The 15262-nt window shown below is 46.9% G+C and overlaps 1 protein-coding gene across 1 annotated transcript in view; it reads left to right on the forward strand.

Annotated features, from left to right (window-relative positions):
- Nucleotides 1–15262, forward strand: part of eipr1 (EARP complex and GARP complex interacting protein 1) — a 47865-nt gene that overhangs the window by 23825 nt on the left and 8778 nt on the right. Inside the window, exon 6 of the mRNA XM_087833046.1 lies at nucleotides 4231–4367. Within this exon, the coding sequence (XP_087689172.1) occupies nucleotides 4231–4367 (137 nt within the window). The remainder of the gene's footprint in view (nucleotides 1–4230; nucleotides 4368–15262) is intronic.

Consider the following 15262-nt stretch of genomic DNA (forward strand, 5'->3'; position numbering starts at 1 on the left):
CTGCAGTCTGTTTCCGGTGCCTCTGACATAAGGCGAGTGATGTCACGATGGCGGTGTCCAGCTTTTCCTTTTTGAGGCTGAGAATTTGGCGTGGACATGGCTGCGGCGTGGACACGGCTGCGGCGTGGGCACGGCTGCGGCGTGGACACGGCTGCGGCGTGGACACGGCTGCGGCGTGGAAACTCTGGTTACAAATGACGTGTAAATGATATTTTTCATAGATGAGAAGCCGAGGTTTACGAGTGGACGTTCATGAAATAGTCGTGGAAATATTTTTCAAGGCCGCTCGTCTCCTCGCTCGTCTCCTCGCTCGTCTCCTCTTTGTTCTCCTCCTCCCCTCCTCCTCCTCAGCTCCTGTCTTTAGATTTCCTCCCTTTCTTCTCCCCTTCTGCCTACTTTGGTCTCCTTCCTTCAAACCTCCCCGCTCAGCCGGCCTTCCTCGCTCTGCCTCCCTCTGTCTGTCCTCTCTAGCTGAAATAATGAGAGTGTACCGCGGCGCTGTGCGGTGACGGGCCGATCGATGATCCTTGCTCCAACAGGCAGGGGTGGTGGAGGGGGTGAGGATGAAACCTGCAGATAGAGCAGAGAAAAATGAAGCGGTGCAGAGCTGCTGTTTGAATTGTTGGATGCATCGCAGTTTAAAGGAAAGATAATCATTTCCAAAGCGGCCCGCTGAATTAATTGGATTCCACTTTTAAAGTAGCCGATGAAGTGATACGCTTTATAATTCAGAGTCCTTGAAGTATTTTGACTTTGATTCATTTCACCTTCATTGTTGCCGTGTGAAGTATGTGCAGCAGGTTTGATAAATATACGTCGCTGGCTGCAGTTTAACCTGCCGCCTTTCAGCTGAGCTCCTCTCCGTCTGGGCTCCGCTGACATTTTGTCACTTTAATGTGTTTGTGTTAAAAACCAAAGACGCTGCAATCAATTGCAGTCTTTAAAGCCCTTTGATTTGGCTTTCAGCAGCTATCAGTCTTAAATATTACACTGATGGGTGAGCCGCGCTATCGAGAGCAGCGTTCGAGCTAATCAGCGTTACTCTGCTCATCGCCGCAGCTTTGCCCAAGCTTTGGCGTGCTCTCGTCGTGCCGGCGACGGTTTCTGGACGTTCAGATTCAAATCAAGCGTGTTCAGTGTTGTTGTAAGCAGAACAAACCACTGCGCGAAGACGAGGAACGCTTCTTCTGGCTGTTTTCTTCTATGATGAAAATCAAACTTGAAGTTTTGCAAATACAGAAACTCTGCGAGACTCTCTAATCACTGCTCGACTGTTTAACCCTTTAAAGCCGGTCAGAGCAGCATGCTCCGTTTTGCGTAACTATTTTTAAATCCCGGTAGCTCTGCAACCACGTGAGCTAGTGCAATAATTTTTTTTGCATATGAAACCGGAGGAGTTGTACTTACATCTTATGCCATCAGCTTGTCCTCGGTCACAGTTTCCTTCCACATATAACTTTGCAAAAACTGCATAAAAAGCACTTGCAGCAACAAAAACATAATATTCCAGAAACACGCTTTGCCGATCCGATCAGCTGTTTGTAACACTTCCTACGTCCATCAGCACGAACTATCACATGTCCGCTATGACCTGCCCAAAACCGGAAGTGACGTCATTTTCGCGGAAATGTAGTTTTTTACCATCAGGGCCTCATGAGCCTATACTGGTGTTTTTAAAAGTTATGTTTGACTTTATGACTTTCTGTGTGGTTTCTGGGATGCTTAGGACTCATATTGCACTGCTGGAAATAGTTTATTTTGATGCATATGCTGCTTTTTTGCAAATTTGCATTATAATATTTATTTTTCGTTTTTCCTGCAGTGTATAAAAATTGGTGTATTTCAAAAATAAAACTATGAAGACACTCAAAATAAATTTCCTGTGGTGGGAAACTATTTTGTGCAACTTTTTTGTATTTACAGTTTTGAGGGATAAGCCTCTTAAATTTCTCTAACTAGAAATATATGTTAAAAAAACAAAAACGATTTTCAATTTTTTTGTAGTTTATTGGACTTTTTTGCAATTTATGTAATTACTATGCACTTAATGCAGACATATTATTAAAATTTGGGCTGTAATGGTTGTATTGATGTATAGCAACTTGAAATGCTCCCAAAAATGGCTCCACAGCATGTAAACATATAATATAAGCACTGGCGGACTTGGTTCTATGGTAGGTCTTAAAGGGTTAATAAAAAATACTCGAGACATCCAGACAATGGATTCATCTTCTTTAAACATCTGGACAGATCTGCTCAAATCACCCTGGCTCTGCACCAGCGCTATAAGACAGCTGTGGACTTGGTACCTGTTCCATATTAAGGTCACACAGGTGACTTTTTGATGGGCGGAGCCATCCTGCAGCTGCATGCAGCTCAACAAGCTGTGGAAAAGCCAGCGCACTCTGAGGAGGGTGCATGTGTTCGCAGCTGCAAGAGCGTGCTTTAAAACAGACCTATTATTTTTTTCTAATAACGTTGGTTGAAGCTAACTTACTGACGGCAAAGTCCCTCTTGCAAAAACATTCGGTGAACGGCTCAGTCTGTCGTCAATGGTCGATAAATTTGTCCAACCTTACTGCATATGCAGGATGGTGGAAGGAGCTCAGACTTTTATATTTCTGAAAGAGGTTTAAGGATCTGGACGCGACAGAACGTCACTGATGTGCGTGACTCTGTTAGGACCAAAAGATTAGTCATAAACCGTATCGTAGCATCACTTTGACCAAGGACGATGCAGAGGAGGCGAAACAACGATGGGAGAAAGAATCAGGCTTTTCAATACCTGACCATTTAGCAAAGGACCCAAGATGCGGATATGCAGTGAAGCTTTATTGACACAAAACTCGAGTGATAACAAACAAAAGGAGAGTGTGGCGAGAAACCGAACTTAGACATAAACTACACTGGGAAAACTAAAACCTAAACACCAAACCTGAACACGAGAGAAAGCAACTTGCAGGGAGAATTCACAGGACGATGGCAGGAGATTCACAGACACGAAAACACCAAATAACACTGACGAACCCGCAACGAGGACGAGGTAACACACACTATAAATACATACGCCAGGAATCAGGGGATGGGAAACAGGAGGGGAACACACCTGGAAGACATAACAGCTGACGAGGAAACGTAAACAGAACACACTGACATAAGACAGAGACCTTCACAATAAAACAGGAACTTACACATGCGAGGACACGGACTAAGAAACACGGACTTAACACAAGAATACATGGGCAGAACCGAATAACTAAACAGAGGAAGAACAGAACCAAAATCACAATAACAGAAAACACAGAACGCTGGGTCAAAAGGACCCAGGATCATGACACTTTGATAATAATAATGTGTTCTTCATACAAAGTAGAAATAAATCTGACCCCTTGGATCTGCGGCGTGAGGAACTTTATTCTTTCAGTGTGTTTGTTGAGCTGGGGGCAATAACGTAAGCTCGCATCACAAAGCAACATATCAAAGCCCAGATTGACGCCTGTGGAGTTTTATCTCGGTTCTTGTTTGATGTTGGTTCTCCTTCGTGTCCAAACTCGTCTCTGTGTTTCTGTGTCTTCTGTCTAGAGTCAGCCATGTCCCCGTGTCTGTCTCCACTGTTGTTTTGTCAAGGTCATATGTCTTAGTCTGGTCTCTGTGTTAGTCACTTCCTGTTTTATTTTGACAGTCCTCTTGTGTGTGATCGTGTCCAGCTGTGTTCCCACATGTGTCCACTCCTGATCTCCTCCTGTGTATCTGCTCTGTCTCCCTCTCAGCTTCCTCTTTTTCCCAGTAAATTAAATCTGTAACTTGTTCCCGACACGCGTCTCAGGACTTAATAACGGATGGCGTGACCATGTGAAGCTAAACGAGGCTAAAAAGCTGTGCGCAGACATGTCCCCATCAAACTGCACAGCCTTTCTTTATATGCAGATACTGTGATTATTATTAGAGTCTTTAAAGGAATAGTGAATCAGTGTCACGCCAACACGAGTTGAGGTGTGTTTGCAGGAGCGTACACGCCGGCGTGATGCAGGCAGCTGGCGTGCCACTAATACCCCAAATATTACTACAGTTGTTAGCGAGCGATTGTAGTTTTGAGAGCGGCCTGCAGAGAAAATGACTCCTAATAAAGCCTCATTATGCTGATTTAATGAACTGCTCCGGCTCGACCTGTCACACACGTACAGATGAATTCTCGTCCCCGCTAACGAAGGCGCCCCCGTCCCTCCGCAGGTCTCCAGCACCGCCACCCTCGAGGGTAAAGGTCAGCTGAAGTTCACCTCCGGCAAGTGGAGCCCCCACCACAACTGCAGCCAGCTCGCCACAGCCAACGACACGGCCATACGAGGCTGGGACCTCCGCACCATGAGGTGAGCGCCGCCGCCCGAGAGACACTTTAGGTGCTTTATTTAGGTGACCTGCAGAGTTCACTTTTTCACGGCGTTGATCGCTGAACCTGATGGAATAAGTCCCACAGCAGCCGCTGAGCTGAGGTGTCACTGACGTTTTTTATTCTCATTTGCCCGTCAGCATTAATGCTTTTTTTCTTTGCACCTGATTAAAAGAAGCTGCCGTCTGTGCAAATCTGACAGAAATGAGTCGTGTACGTTAAACTCTGGGCTTACTGGTTTTACTGGGTGTTTGCATGTCATTACATGCAGACATTTGAATGCACTACACAGAGCTGTGCGTTTAATGTTACTCATCATGCTGAGGGAGTCACGACTGCCTCTCCGTGCATCAGAAAACACAAGTCGTCATGTTACAGCTTCAGAGCAGGTTCACATCATCTCCTCATGCTGTGAGCAGATGAAAACTTCGTGTAACCGTTGGAAACGAGCAGCGTCGTAAATGCGATTAATGACTGAGTCGTTAGTCGTTATTGGATATCGAGTTAAAAGGCCCTCCGAGAACACAAACCTCCACCGAGCCAGCTCGCTCGCCGGGCGGTAAAAATAGTTATTTTCTGTGTTTGCATTTTGATTCTTCTTTCATTTTAAACCGACTTGTTTGCAGTGCAGGCTTTTGCTCTGCTCAAACCATCATATGCTTTAATGTACTTGTCATCATTTTGAGTAGGGAGCTAATTATGCTAGCAAAGCTGAAAACTGTCATACATCAGGTTAGCCGAGTGTCCGGAGTATCCGCCTGGATATCGTATCATAGTCGCAAACCATTTATCCCGTTTTCTGTCTGAAAACTCGGCTGCTGAAAAGGTTTTGAATGAATTCTGATCAAACTCTGTAGCGGTGCTGATGGGAGTCCGATATCGATGTCACTTCCTGATTCTTGGTGGGTTCTCATTGGCGTCAGAGTCACCGCCATCTCTTCATTCACGCTGAGGTCAAATGTTTGTGCATGTTGGAGATATTTCTGCTCTGTTGTGATCAGTGTTGGGGCTGTTAGTCAAAGATGAAACCAGCACAGACACTTCAAAGCGGTCGTCATGGTGATTCTGTTGATGTTCAGGCTCTGGCTGCAGTTTGCACACACTCAGCTCTTGGCTAGCTTAGCGTTAGCATAGCATATAGCAAAGTAACATACAAATTAAATATATGTCACATTTGAACTTTGACCTCACTTTTATTACACATTGTCTTTTCTTTCAAATTGAAATTGTGTTTTATCTTGAAAGAAAGTATTTCCAAGACAAAGACAATGAGTGCGTTTAATTACAAATATACTGAAATATAATATTAAACTACATATGAATCAGGTAAGAATCTGCCACCAGGACAAAAGTGATTTATGATGAACAATTAAGAGTATTTTGTAATATTTTTGATCACTTTTAGGTAATTTTACATAAAAATAAATGTGCCTTTATTTAAAAAGAACCGTAATATTTCGAACCTTCACCTGCTGTTTAAACACTCATCGATCGTGGCGGGTCTTTATCAGAATCCAACGTTATGAAATAATATTTTTTGCACAGTTACATCAGAGGCTTTGCTGATGTGAGTTAGAAACCTGCGACACTACAGGCAGCGGAGTGGAAACACGGCACTCGGCTGCAGTTAATTAGCATATGGACTCTTCTAATGCATAAGTCAATAAAGGCCTGGCAATGAAACGAGGCTTCAGGGGAATCAGATGTTACGTTGTCCACCCAAAGCCAGAACTGCTCCACGAATCAAATTCATTCACGATTAGTGAGATTAGTTGTTCTGCTGGCTCCAGTCTGTGGACGAATTAAAGGAAAAACTGGAGTCCTGACCCACAGTGAGGAGCTCTCTACAGTCACCGTTACCTGTGAGCACCCGGAGCTGTTTATGCTGATTAAATCAGCACGCTCAGGAGCGGGTTGTAAAGTGGCTTGCAGCTTTTAGTAGTCCATCTTCAGTGGAGACGACACACCCACATGTAGTTCAGGCAGCCAATCAGAAGAAGGCTGTCTGAAAGGGGCGGGGCTAACACAGCTTGTTTCAGACCAAGGATGGAGGGATTATTATGGGCTGTGGCTGCAGCTTGTTGTCGTAGCTGTCAGCTTTGTGTCTAACAAAGACGAACACACAAACCTGAGCGGTCTGTGCTCGTATTTGCATCCAGGTGTGTCTGTCGGCTCTGTGCGGACGCCCGTGAGTCGAGTCGAGCGCGTTCTTCTGCTCGCCAGATGATGAAGTGCGAGGCGGCTGAGCACTAATGTTCCTGTGTGACACGGAGCATGTGTACTACCACACATTAACCTTGTAACTGCAGGTTATCAGCAGCCCACCTCCCAACCTCTCACTGTGTGTGTGTTTCTGCAGCACTTGATGAGTGAGGTCAGCGTGTGTTTACGTGTGGGCTGTGCTGCAGGAATAATAATCACCTCGACATCGATCGCCATGATAACAGCAAAGTGCTGAAGAGACTGAGAGGGTGAAGGAGAGAGGAGGAGAGAGTGAGAATGTATTTACACGATGCGTATCACAGGGCCAGATAAGATAGTTGAATCATTGATATCGCTCCCCGTCAGCCCCATAACAAATTAAAGAGTTCCTGCACACCCCGTTTTGGCCGCTCTCCTCCCGCTGTGCTGTTTTGAAGGATGCAACAGTGCTGATTTAGCCGTCGGCACAAAGGGAAGGAGGGGGCGGCGGAGCGGGGCTTGTTAGCAGAGAGCAGCCTCATCCCTGATATCGCTGTGAAAACACACCATTATAGTCTGCAGGGACACGTGCAGCCAGCAGGGGGCGCACCGTGACAGACGTTTCCAAGAAAAATAATAAAATGGTCCGATAAGGACGATCGACCTTTTCGTTGGTTTAAATAAAGTAAGATGTTTGTGCAGGAATATATCCAAGTGCTGTCAGGACTGAAACTCTGCACTTTGAGTCATTTTTTCATTTTAAATATGCGGTTCATGTTTTTTTAAAAATAAGCTGAAGCTTGGAAATGAGGAGCTCGAGACGTATTTGTCTCCTCGTTTGATTCGTTTGGTCCAAAGCGTCTGAAGCAACAGCAGGTAAAGAGATGCACAGAGGAGGTCGGGGTGGAGGCAAGAGACAACCAAACATCAAACTAACAAACCACATTTCAGTTACAGTTAAAGTCAAACCTGATCTTCTCCTCTTTGAATTTATTCCTCCACCTGACCGACACCTGAGCGACCTCATATTCAGAGATCCAGGAAGCTCATGACCTGTGTTTGTCCCTCCAGACCTGCGTAAATGATCCATTTATTAGATTAAACTGACAGAAAAATAATTATTAAGTATTTTAGTAGCTGATCTCAGAGCAGTCCTCCATCATGTCTCCATCAGCTCAGCACAGACAAGAGTCTCATCTGCAGATGTTTGATGTGCCAACAAAAACAGGACTAATGCAGCAAACCAGCACAGAGAATAACATGTACATCATGTGAAAACCCAACTACAGTCCAAAACTGTCATTTATTTTTATTGTTTCCTTAAAATTCCAAACTTCTGAATGAACATGGAAAAAACAGATTTCATTTTTCAGTCTTTTCTGAAGACGTCAGACCGTCTGCTGTCTGAGCTTTTGTGGTTTAGTAACTTTGCAAACGGACAAATGCTCATTTGTTAATGACAAATGCCGCTCCTGTAGCCGAGGAGTTTGCTGGACGATGGTTTGGGCCAAATACTGGAAAGTGCACCAGTTCCTGATCGAGCCTTTTGCCCGTGTTACACGTCAGATCAGCACGCGTGTGTCACAGCTGTGTTTGTTAGATCACCTTACGTTGAGAGACGAGCAGAAACCCAAACCTTAACCATTCATCAGTAAAAAGAAAAACGTGCTTGTGTTTAAAAAAAACAAACAAACATCATTTACTTACTGTTTGACGTCTGTACGACCAACTGAGACCCCCGACACACGTGGTCGAATTTTTCAACAATGTATATATAAATTGAAGCGATGTCGGCCACTCTGATATCAAAACAGTGACTCTTCCTGTTGGATCACAGACAGTTTGCATGGTTTGTTTTCTCTGAGCTCTGCTTTAACGGCAGAAAATCGATACACAAATCTAAAAATGTAAAAGAATAAAAAACATTCAGATGCTTCAGTAGACAGACACACACACACACACACACAGAGAGACACACACACACACTGAGGTCACAGCATGTCGTGTTTGTGTTTCACTGTCTGTGCATGTGTGAAGTGGCTGCAAGTGTGAAAGAGCAGTCTTTGTGTCTGTGTGTGTGCGCGTGTGTCTGTGTGTGTGTCAGCCTATCATCATGCTCCACTACCTCTGCAGGTGACCTCTGAGGTGTCTCCCCCCACTTCTCTCTGACACACAGAGTAAAAATAGACCGACCCATCGGTGGTTTCCTGTCATTGCATTGAATTTGTTTCCATTCACTGACTGACTGCTCGTATTTTCTAAGGCCGAGATGATGGTGCAACACCCTCCACCTCTGGGTGACCTCGCTCGCAGACAGATCTGCAAAGGTTTGCAAATAACTGCCGTCTAATTTCATAACAGATTACAGTCGATGTGCGTCCATCCAATGAGCTCGTCTGCCATGTTTTTGAAACGATTTGTGGAGAAATTTCTTTCAGATCAGTGAGGTGCAGGCTGGTTACAGACTGGTTGCAGACTGGATGCAGGCTGGTTACAGACTGGTTACAGACTGGATGCATGCCGGTTACAGACCGGTTACAAACTGGTTGCAGGCTGGTTACAGGCCGGTTACAGACTGGTTACAGACTGGATGCATACCGGTTACAGACTGGTTACAGACTGGATGCATACCGGTTACAGACCGGTTCCAGACTGGTTGCAGGCTGGTTACAGGCCGGTTACAGACCGGTTACAGACTGGATGCAGGCTGGTTAGACTGGTTACAGACTGGATGCAGGCTGGTTAGACTGGTTACAGACTGGATGCAGGCTGGTTACAGACTGGTTACAGACTGGATGCAGGCTGGTTAGACTGGTTACAGACTGGATGCAGGCTGGTTCCAAACTGGTTGCAGGCTGGTTACAGGCCGGTTACAGACTGGTTACAGACTGGATGCATACCGGTTACAGACTGGTTGCAGGCTGGTTACAGACTGGATGCAGGCTGGTTACAGACTGGATGCAGGCTGGTTACAGACTAGTTGTAGGCTGGTTACAGACTGGATGCAGGCTGGTTACAGACTGGATGCAGGCAGGTTACAGACTGGTTGCAAACTGGTTACAGACTGGATGCATGCTGGTTACTGACTGGATGCTGGCTGGTTACAGACTGGTTGCAGACCGGTTACAGACTGGATGCAAACTGGTTACAGACTGGATGCAAACTGGTTACAGACTGGTTGTAAACTGGTTACAGACTGGATGCAGACCAGTTCTAAACCGGTTGCAAGTTAATTGCACACGATGGCAATAATCTTGGTTGTGCATTCAGTCTCCAACAGTGTTTTCTCTGGTGTGACTATAGCATTCATTTTCTTCTCTAAAATAAGGACGGGGAGTGCAGCTCCACCAGCAGCAGACGCCTCGAGCTGGTTATCTAACACCCTGGAGAGGAGCTAAGTCTCTACAGCACCCTCTTGCCTCCCAGATGCATAGCTTTTTTCTTTAAAAAAAAAAAAAAAAAAAAAAAAGCAAAGATAGCACTGCTTATAAAACATATATGGTGCCTGTTCCACTTTGTACTGATGTAATATGCAGCATTATGTAAATTATGGAATACTCGGCTCTGATACGGGGACAGAAAACTGTGTTTAATGGAAAATCCTGACACACTCTCACTCCTCCTCAGCCGGCTGTTCTCACTGCACCTTTGCTTTTACATTATTCACAGAGTAATCCCTGCTGTACTGAGCTGCTGTTGTGATTTTTTTTTTTAGGCAGGTCTGTTTCATTAATGTATTTTTAAAAGGTCTTATTTCAGTTGTGCCACAGGTCGTTAGTGAGAGCTGGGCAGCATTGTTGCAGAGATGAACAATGTGTGCAAAATGTGCATCAGCTCACGGAGAGGAGCATGTGGGCTGTAACAAATATCACATAATTATATACAGCAGATTAATTAGCCTGCAGATTGGAGCTGGTGATGTGTACACAAACAGTCCAGAAAGGATCCAGCTCAATGTCAGAGTAACTAAAATGTCAGTAATTCAGCTTTACTCGCACATTTCTGATTCCTAAAGCCATGTGGAGCTCGTCAATAAAGTCAGAGTCATCGGTTTACAACAATAGAATTCAGAGTGTGATTGTCTCTAATTAAAGGGCTCACAGCGCTGGAGCGTAACCATGGTCGCTGGTGCTGAAGGACATAAAAACTGAGCCCAGGCAGCAGAGCTATGCATAAGTCTCATGCACTTGTCTGCAGTCGCTCGCTCCAGGTTTATCCAGCATGACACGACAACCCGAAACATGCAGCCGGTCATAAAAATGTAAAGCATATGACCCCACAGAGACCTGCTCACAGCACCTGTGAGAGGACGCCGATCGCTCTACGTGGTGCTCCGAAGGCGCCCCGAAGGCGCTCAGTGACGCTGCACTGATGCCTGAGGCTTCATTCAGAGGCGGTTCACTGCGTCCTGGGCCGCCTTGAAGGACCGCCTACTCATTGTGTTCTTTGGACAAGCCAATCACGCAGTTTGTTCTGAGAAAGGCGGCTCTCTCCACACTGTCAGTGTTTCTAAAAGCACGTAGAGACGTGTGTGAGCCAGTCTGCATTACTTTGGTTTCTTCTTCCAATCGCTGTGCTTCTTGGTCAGTCCACAGCTCCAGCTGTCTGGGCTGGAATCATGTTCTCAACCAGTTCAAGAACTGGGACCAGTTTCGTCAGGATGTTTGGTATTTACTTGTTTTTGGTACAGTTCCACTCGTGTAAAGGTTGCGTGATCTTCCACGTGTGTTTAGGTTTAAGCAGCACAGCTACTCAGTTGGTAGAGGCAGCAGGATTTCTTGGTCGGGTTAACCTGTAAAACTACTTGGTTTTAGTGGCTTCTCTGTTAGTTTAGGTAAGAGGTGGAGAACTCCAGGCCTCGAGGGCCAAGCCCTGCAGGTTTTAGATCTCACCCTGGGTCAACACACCTGAATCAAATGTTTAGTTCATCACCAGGCCAGGTTGAGGAGGTCTTTTAGCCAAAGACACTGGCCCTCGAGACCTGGAGTTCCCCCACCCCTGGTTTAGGTGATGAAACAGATTTGCGTCTCAGGCACGCAGCCATGCAGACTGCTGGGCGACCTGCAGTCACCAGGGGAAAACATGGATTCAACCCAACCGGTTGGTGAACGGTTCCCTCACGTTTCTGTCATTGGTTGAATTCAGTGGCGAAGAACATGCGACACCAAAAAGCTTGAGATTTCTTTGATGGCCTTCAAAATAAGTGCCCTCTGAAGCATGTTTGTGGCACTGGTACGGTCAACTTTTATTTTGAAGGCAAACATTCTCAGTTTCCAAGTTTCCAAGGCAGAAGAAGACTTTCTTTGGTCTGGTCTGTCCCCGGTCTGCAGGCCTGGGTGACGAGGATGCTTTGGCGCACTATAAGAATCGTGGATTGGTTCAAAGTGCTCCGTTTCCTCCTTTTTCATAGCTGCTTCCTGTTTGTGCGGGTGACTCGTCTCCCCACAGAGGCACAAACCATACTTCCATGTGGAATAACTCGGATGTGAAGTCTTGCTGACTGCAGAGAGTAAATGGACAGAGACAAAGAAACAACTTTTTTAAAAACTAATTTCCCACTTTGGACAACCAGTAACTGCTGTTTGCAAGTTAAAAACGTCTTTAAAGAGGAAAGATGAAAACAAGTTGTTAGTTTGTGAGGATCTCACTGTGGCCCACTGGGGGGCTTTAAGCCTTTGAATAATATTAGGCTAGCTAACAGCCATGTAGTACTCGCCACTGGGCATGTAGCTGTGCTCTCTGTGAGGGAGGGAGGCCTGTCACTGGAGATGTTCTTACTCTGCATCGACTCGAGTTCCCTCTTGGACCCACAGTCCACAGTGAGACACACACACACAGACGCACACTGAGCTGTGTAATAGCTGTCAGGCCTGCAGCCATACCATGCTCTGCAGGGTGCATACTGAACAGCAGTGCAGTGTTGCAGTGAAGCATGGATCCTGTACATCTCCCCTGTGGTGTGTATGTGAGCATGTGCAGAATGAGCAGATATGGAGAGCGAAGCGAAAGAAGCCGAAATGATTGATGGCGGTGCCGTTTGCTTCTCTAAACGCCGGCTCTCTGCTGGTGCAAAGACGCCGAGCGGACATCAAACCTCCTCGCCCGGATCGGCCCGAGCGCCGCTTGACCAAAACCAGCGTTTCCATTCCACCTACCCACAGCGCCTCGGCGTGCCGTGATGATAGGTTAGCCGAGGTAAACCATTATTCACGAGCCTTTTCCGTCATATTTTATTCACATATTCAAATCTGGCTCTATTATGCAAAAAGTGTTGGCTGTTCAAAGTCTCATATTTCACATTCAGATACGGCCATTATGCAAAAGATGTCAGCTGTTTTTGAAATAGTGCTCTTCCATATGCCACTGTTGATTTGAGGGTGACCTTTTGAACCCTGCCGCTGTCAGATCGATCATCCGTGACCTTTTCCCGCGCTCCGGGCTTTTCCTCGGAAGACACGAACCAGACATCCCGCTGTAGCTCTCATAATGGAGGGGTCGGGACCTTATGCAGGCTTTGAAATAATTACAGAGAACACCTTTGCGTTTAACACCCCCGCCGCCGTGCTTATTTAGCTGCTCCACCTGCTGCAGCACACGCTGGACGGAGGTTACAGGGAGAAAGGGCGAAACTGGGTGAATATTTGCACTCTTTGGCCTTCCTGCACTGATTGGTTGGTACAGTAACCTCACCGCAGTCACGTGATCGGTCAGATATTTTATTCAGTAAGACCTGAGAACATAACATCGTCATGAACGAGTTCAGCGAGCTCAGAGATCAGGTGAGCAGCAAGCTTGTGTTTGTGATCGGGGCGTCGCCCCCTGCTGGGCAGTATAACAAACGCAGGTTTCAGGTGTTTAAACTTCGTTGATGTTGGAAGTTTGGACTCTTTGCTTCACACGAACCTCTGTGCTCTCCTCCATCGTTTAGCCTGCTTGATGCCGCGATCCTTTACTTTTTGTTCGTTTGCAGGCTCCTCCCCCTCCTCCCCCCTCCCTGCCTCCCTCTCCTGCTCCCATCTTTCTTTCTCTGCCAGCTCCATCTCAAAGCCAGGCTTTAATTTTGATCAGCGATGAAATGATTGCTCTCCTCTTTCGATTTTTCTTTTCTTCCCCCTCCCATCTTGCTGTGGTTGCCATGGAAACAGGGATGTGTGTGTGTGTGTGTGTGAGATTGTCGATCCCCTCAGCAGAGAGATTTATCACCCAGACTAAGCCTGTGTGTGTGCGTCTCTACCTTTGTAGCTTCCTGCTCACACTCTGCCTGTATTTACACACATAAATGGTATTTGTGCGAGTGTGTTTTCCCAGTTTTATGTTTTTATCTGCGTGTGTGTAACAGTGTGTGTAATAGGTCCCCGTCCCCTCGTCAGCCCCCCATCACACACACTCGCTGGATGACTTAAGATTGAGCGTGTTTGGTGGGTCGACCGCGGCTCTAATCCTGCTCGTGCAAACACAAACACACACACACACAGTCCCAGGTCCCTCCTCCATTAGGCCGGGCCGGGGGGGGGCAGGGTTGCGTGTGCCGGTGTGTGCCTGCGTGCTTGGCGGGGGGATCGCTCAGAGACACCAGAGAGGGAAAGAGCGAAACTAACCCAATTTCCTGCTCCATTTCCTTTTCACGCGGCGGGCGCGTCCCATCCCACAGCGGGCCGGGTTGAACACCAGCCACCCTACAGCCCCGGGTCACGCCTTATACCTCAGAGTCGTGCGCGGGACGGGGAGGCGGCGCTGTAAATAAATCATGTGCTGCGACTCGAAATTACTCATGAAATTGCTATTTTGAGAGTTCACCAGAAGTTGCGAGTCAGCTCGGATCAGGAAGCTGCTGCTTGACGAGCTCGGCCGTAGTTATTCCCACCGGCGACCCAACATCCCCGTGACCCGCACACGCGTCAGGAAAGTGATGTCACAGGCAGGTCAGAAGGAACGCTGTCGTCGAAGGCAGGTACGACTTATCCTCACTGATGCTGCGGTCTTTATGCTGGAGTGACACAAAGACGTAACCATGGTGACGCACGTGATTGACACCAATCATACCGAGCTGGAGTAGGAGTGTCCTCGTGGTCGGAAACACTGACGGCGTCACATCACACAGGAAATGAGAGCTGCTCGTTTATAAAAGCATCAGGCTGTTTGTCTTCAGCCAGATGGAAACATCTGTCCGCTCATCAGAACATCAGCTCGCGGCCTCCTCCAGAGAAATAATTCAGACATGTAGAAAAAACAGAAACGACCATTTCATCCAGATACATCTAAGGGTGGGCGTGGTCACGTGGCTCCAGGCCAATAAGTGTCCAAGGAGAAGACATGAGAGGCGCCATGTTTGGTCCATCCTCCGTCTTCTCCTGCTCGAGCTGGTTCAGCGGGTGGAGCAGTGAGTCGTGTGATGATGCTAAATCATATGAAACGTGACCGACGCGGCGCCCGTCAGACCTTCAGGGCGACGGCTCTACGTCTGGCATCGACTCAGATCTGCAGGTGTGAGCAGAGCGAGGGGTCACACCGGCCGTGCGTCCCCTCGCTCGCTGTGGGCTTCAACTTCTTCCTCGTTGTTTGACATCTCCCGAGTCGCACAGTCCCCGAGCCGTCTTGACCTAATTGGAGCCCAGCGGTCTGCCTCGGGTCGTTCTCTTATTCCTCCCTTATTTTAATGAGATTTTTAATTAGCATGTTAATTGCCTATCGCAA

The sequence above is a fragment of the Neolamprologus brichardi genome, chromosome 19 (assembly GCF_056152115.1).
Source record: "Neolamprologus brichardi isolate AB-2024 chromosome 19, ASM5615211v1, whole genome shotgun sequence".
NCBI classification, from domain to species: Eukaryota; Metazoa; Chordata; class Actinopteri; order Cichliformes; family Cichlidae; genus Neolamprologus; species Neolamprologus brichardi.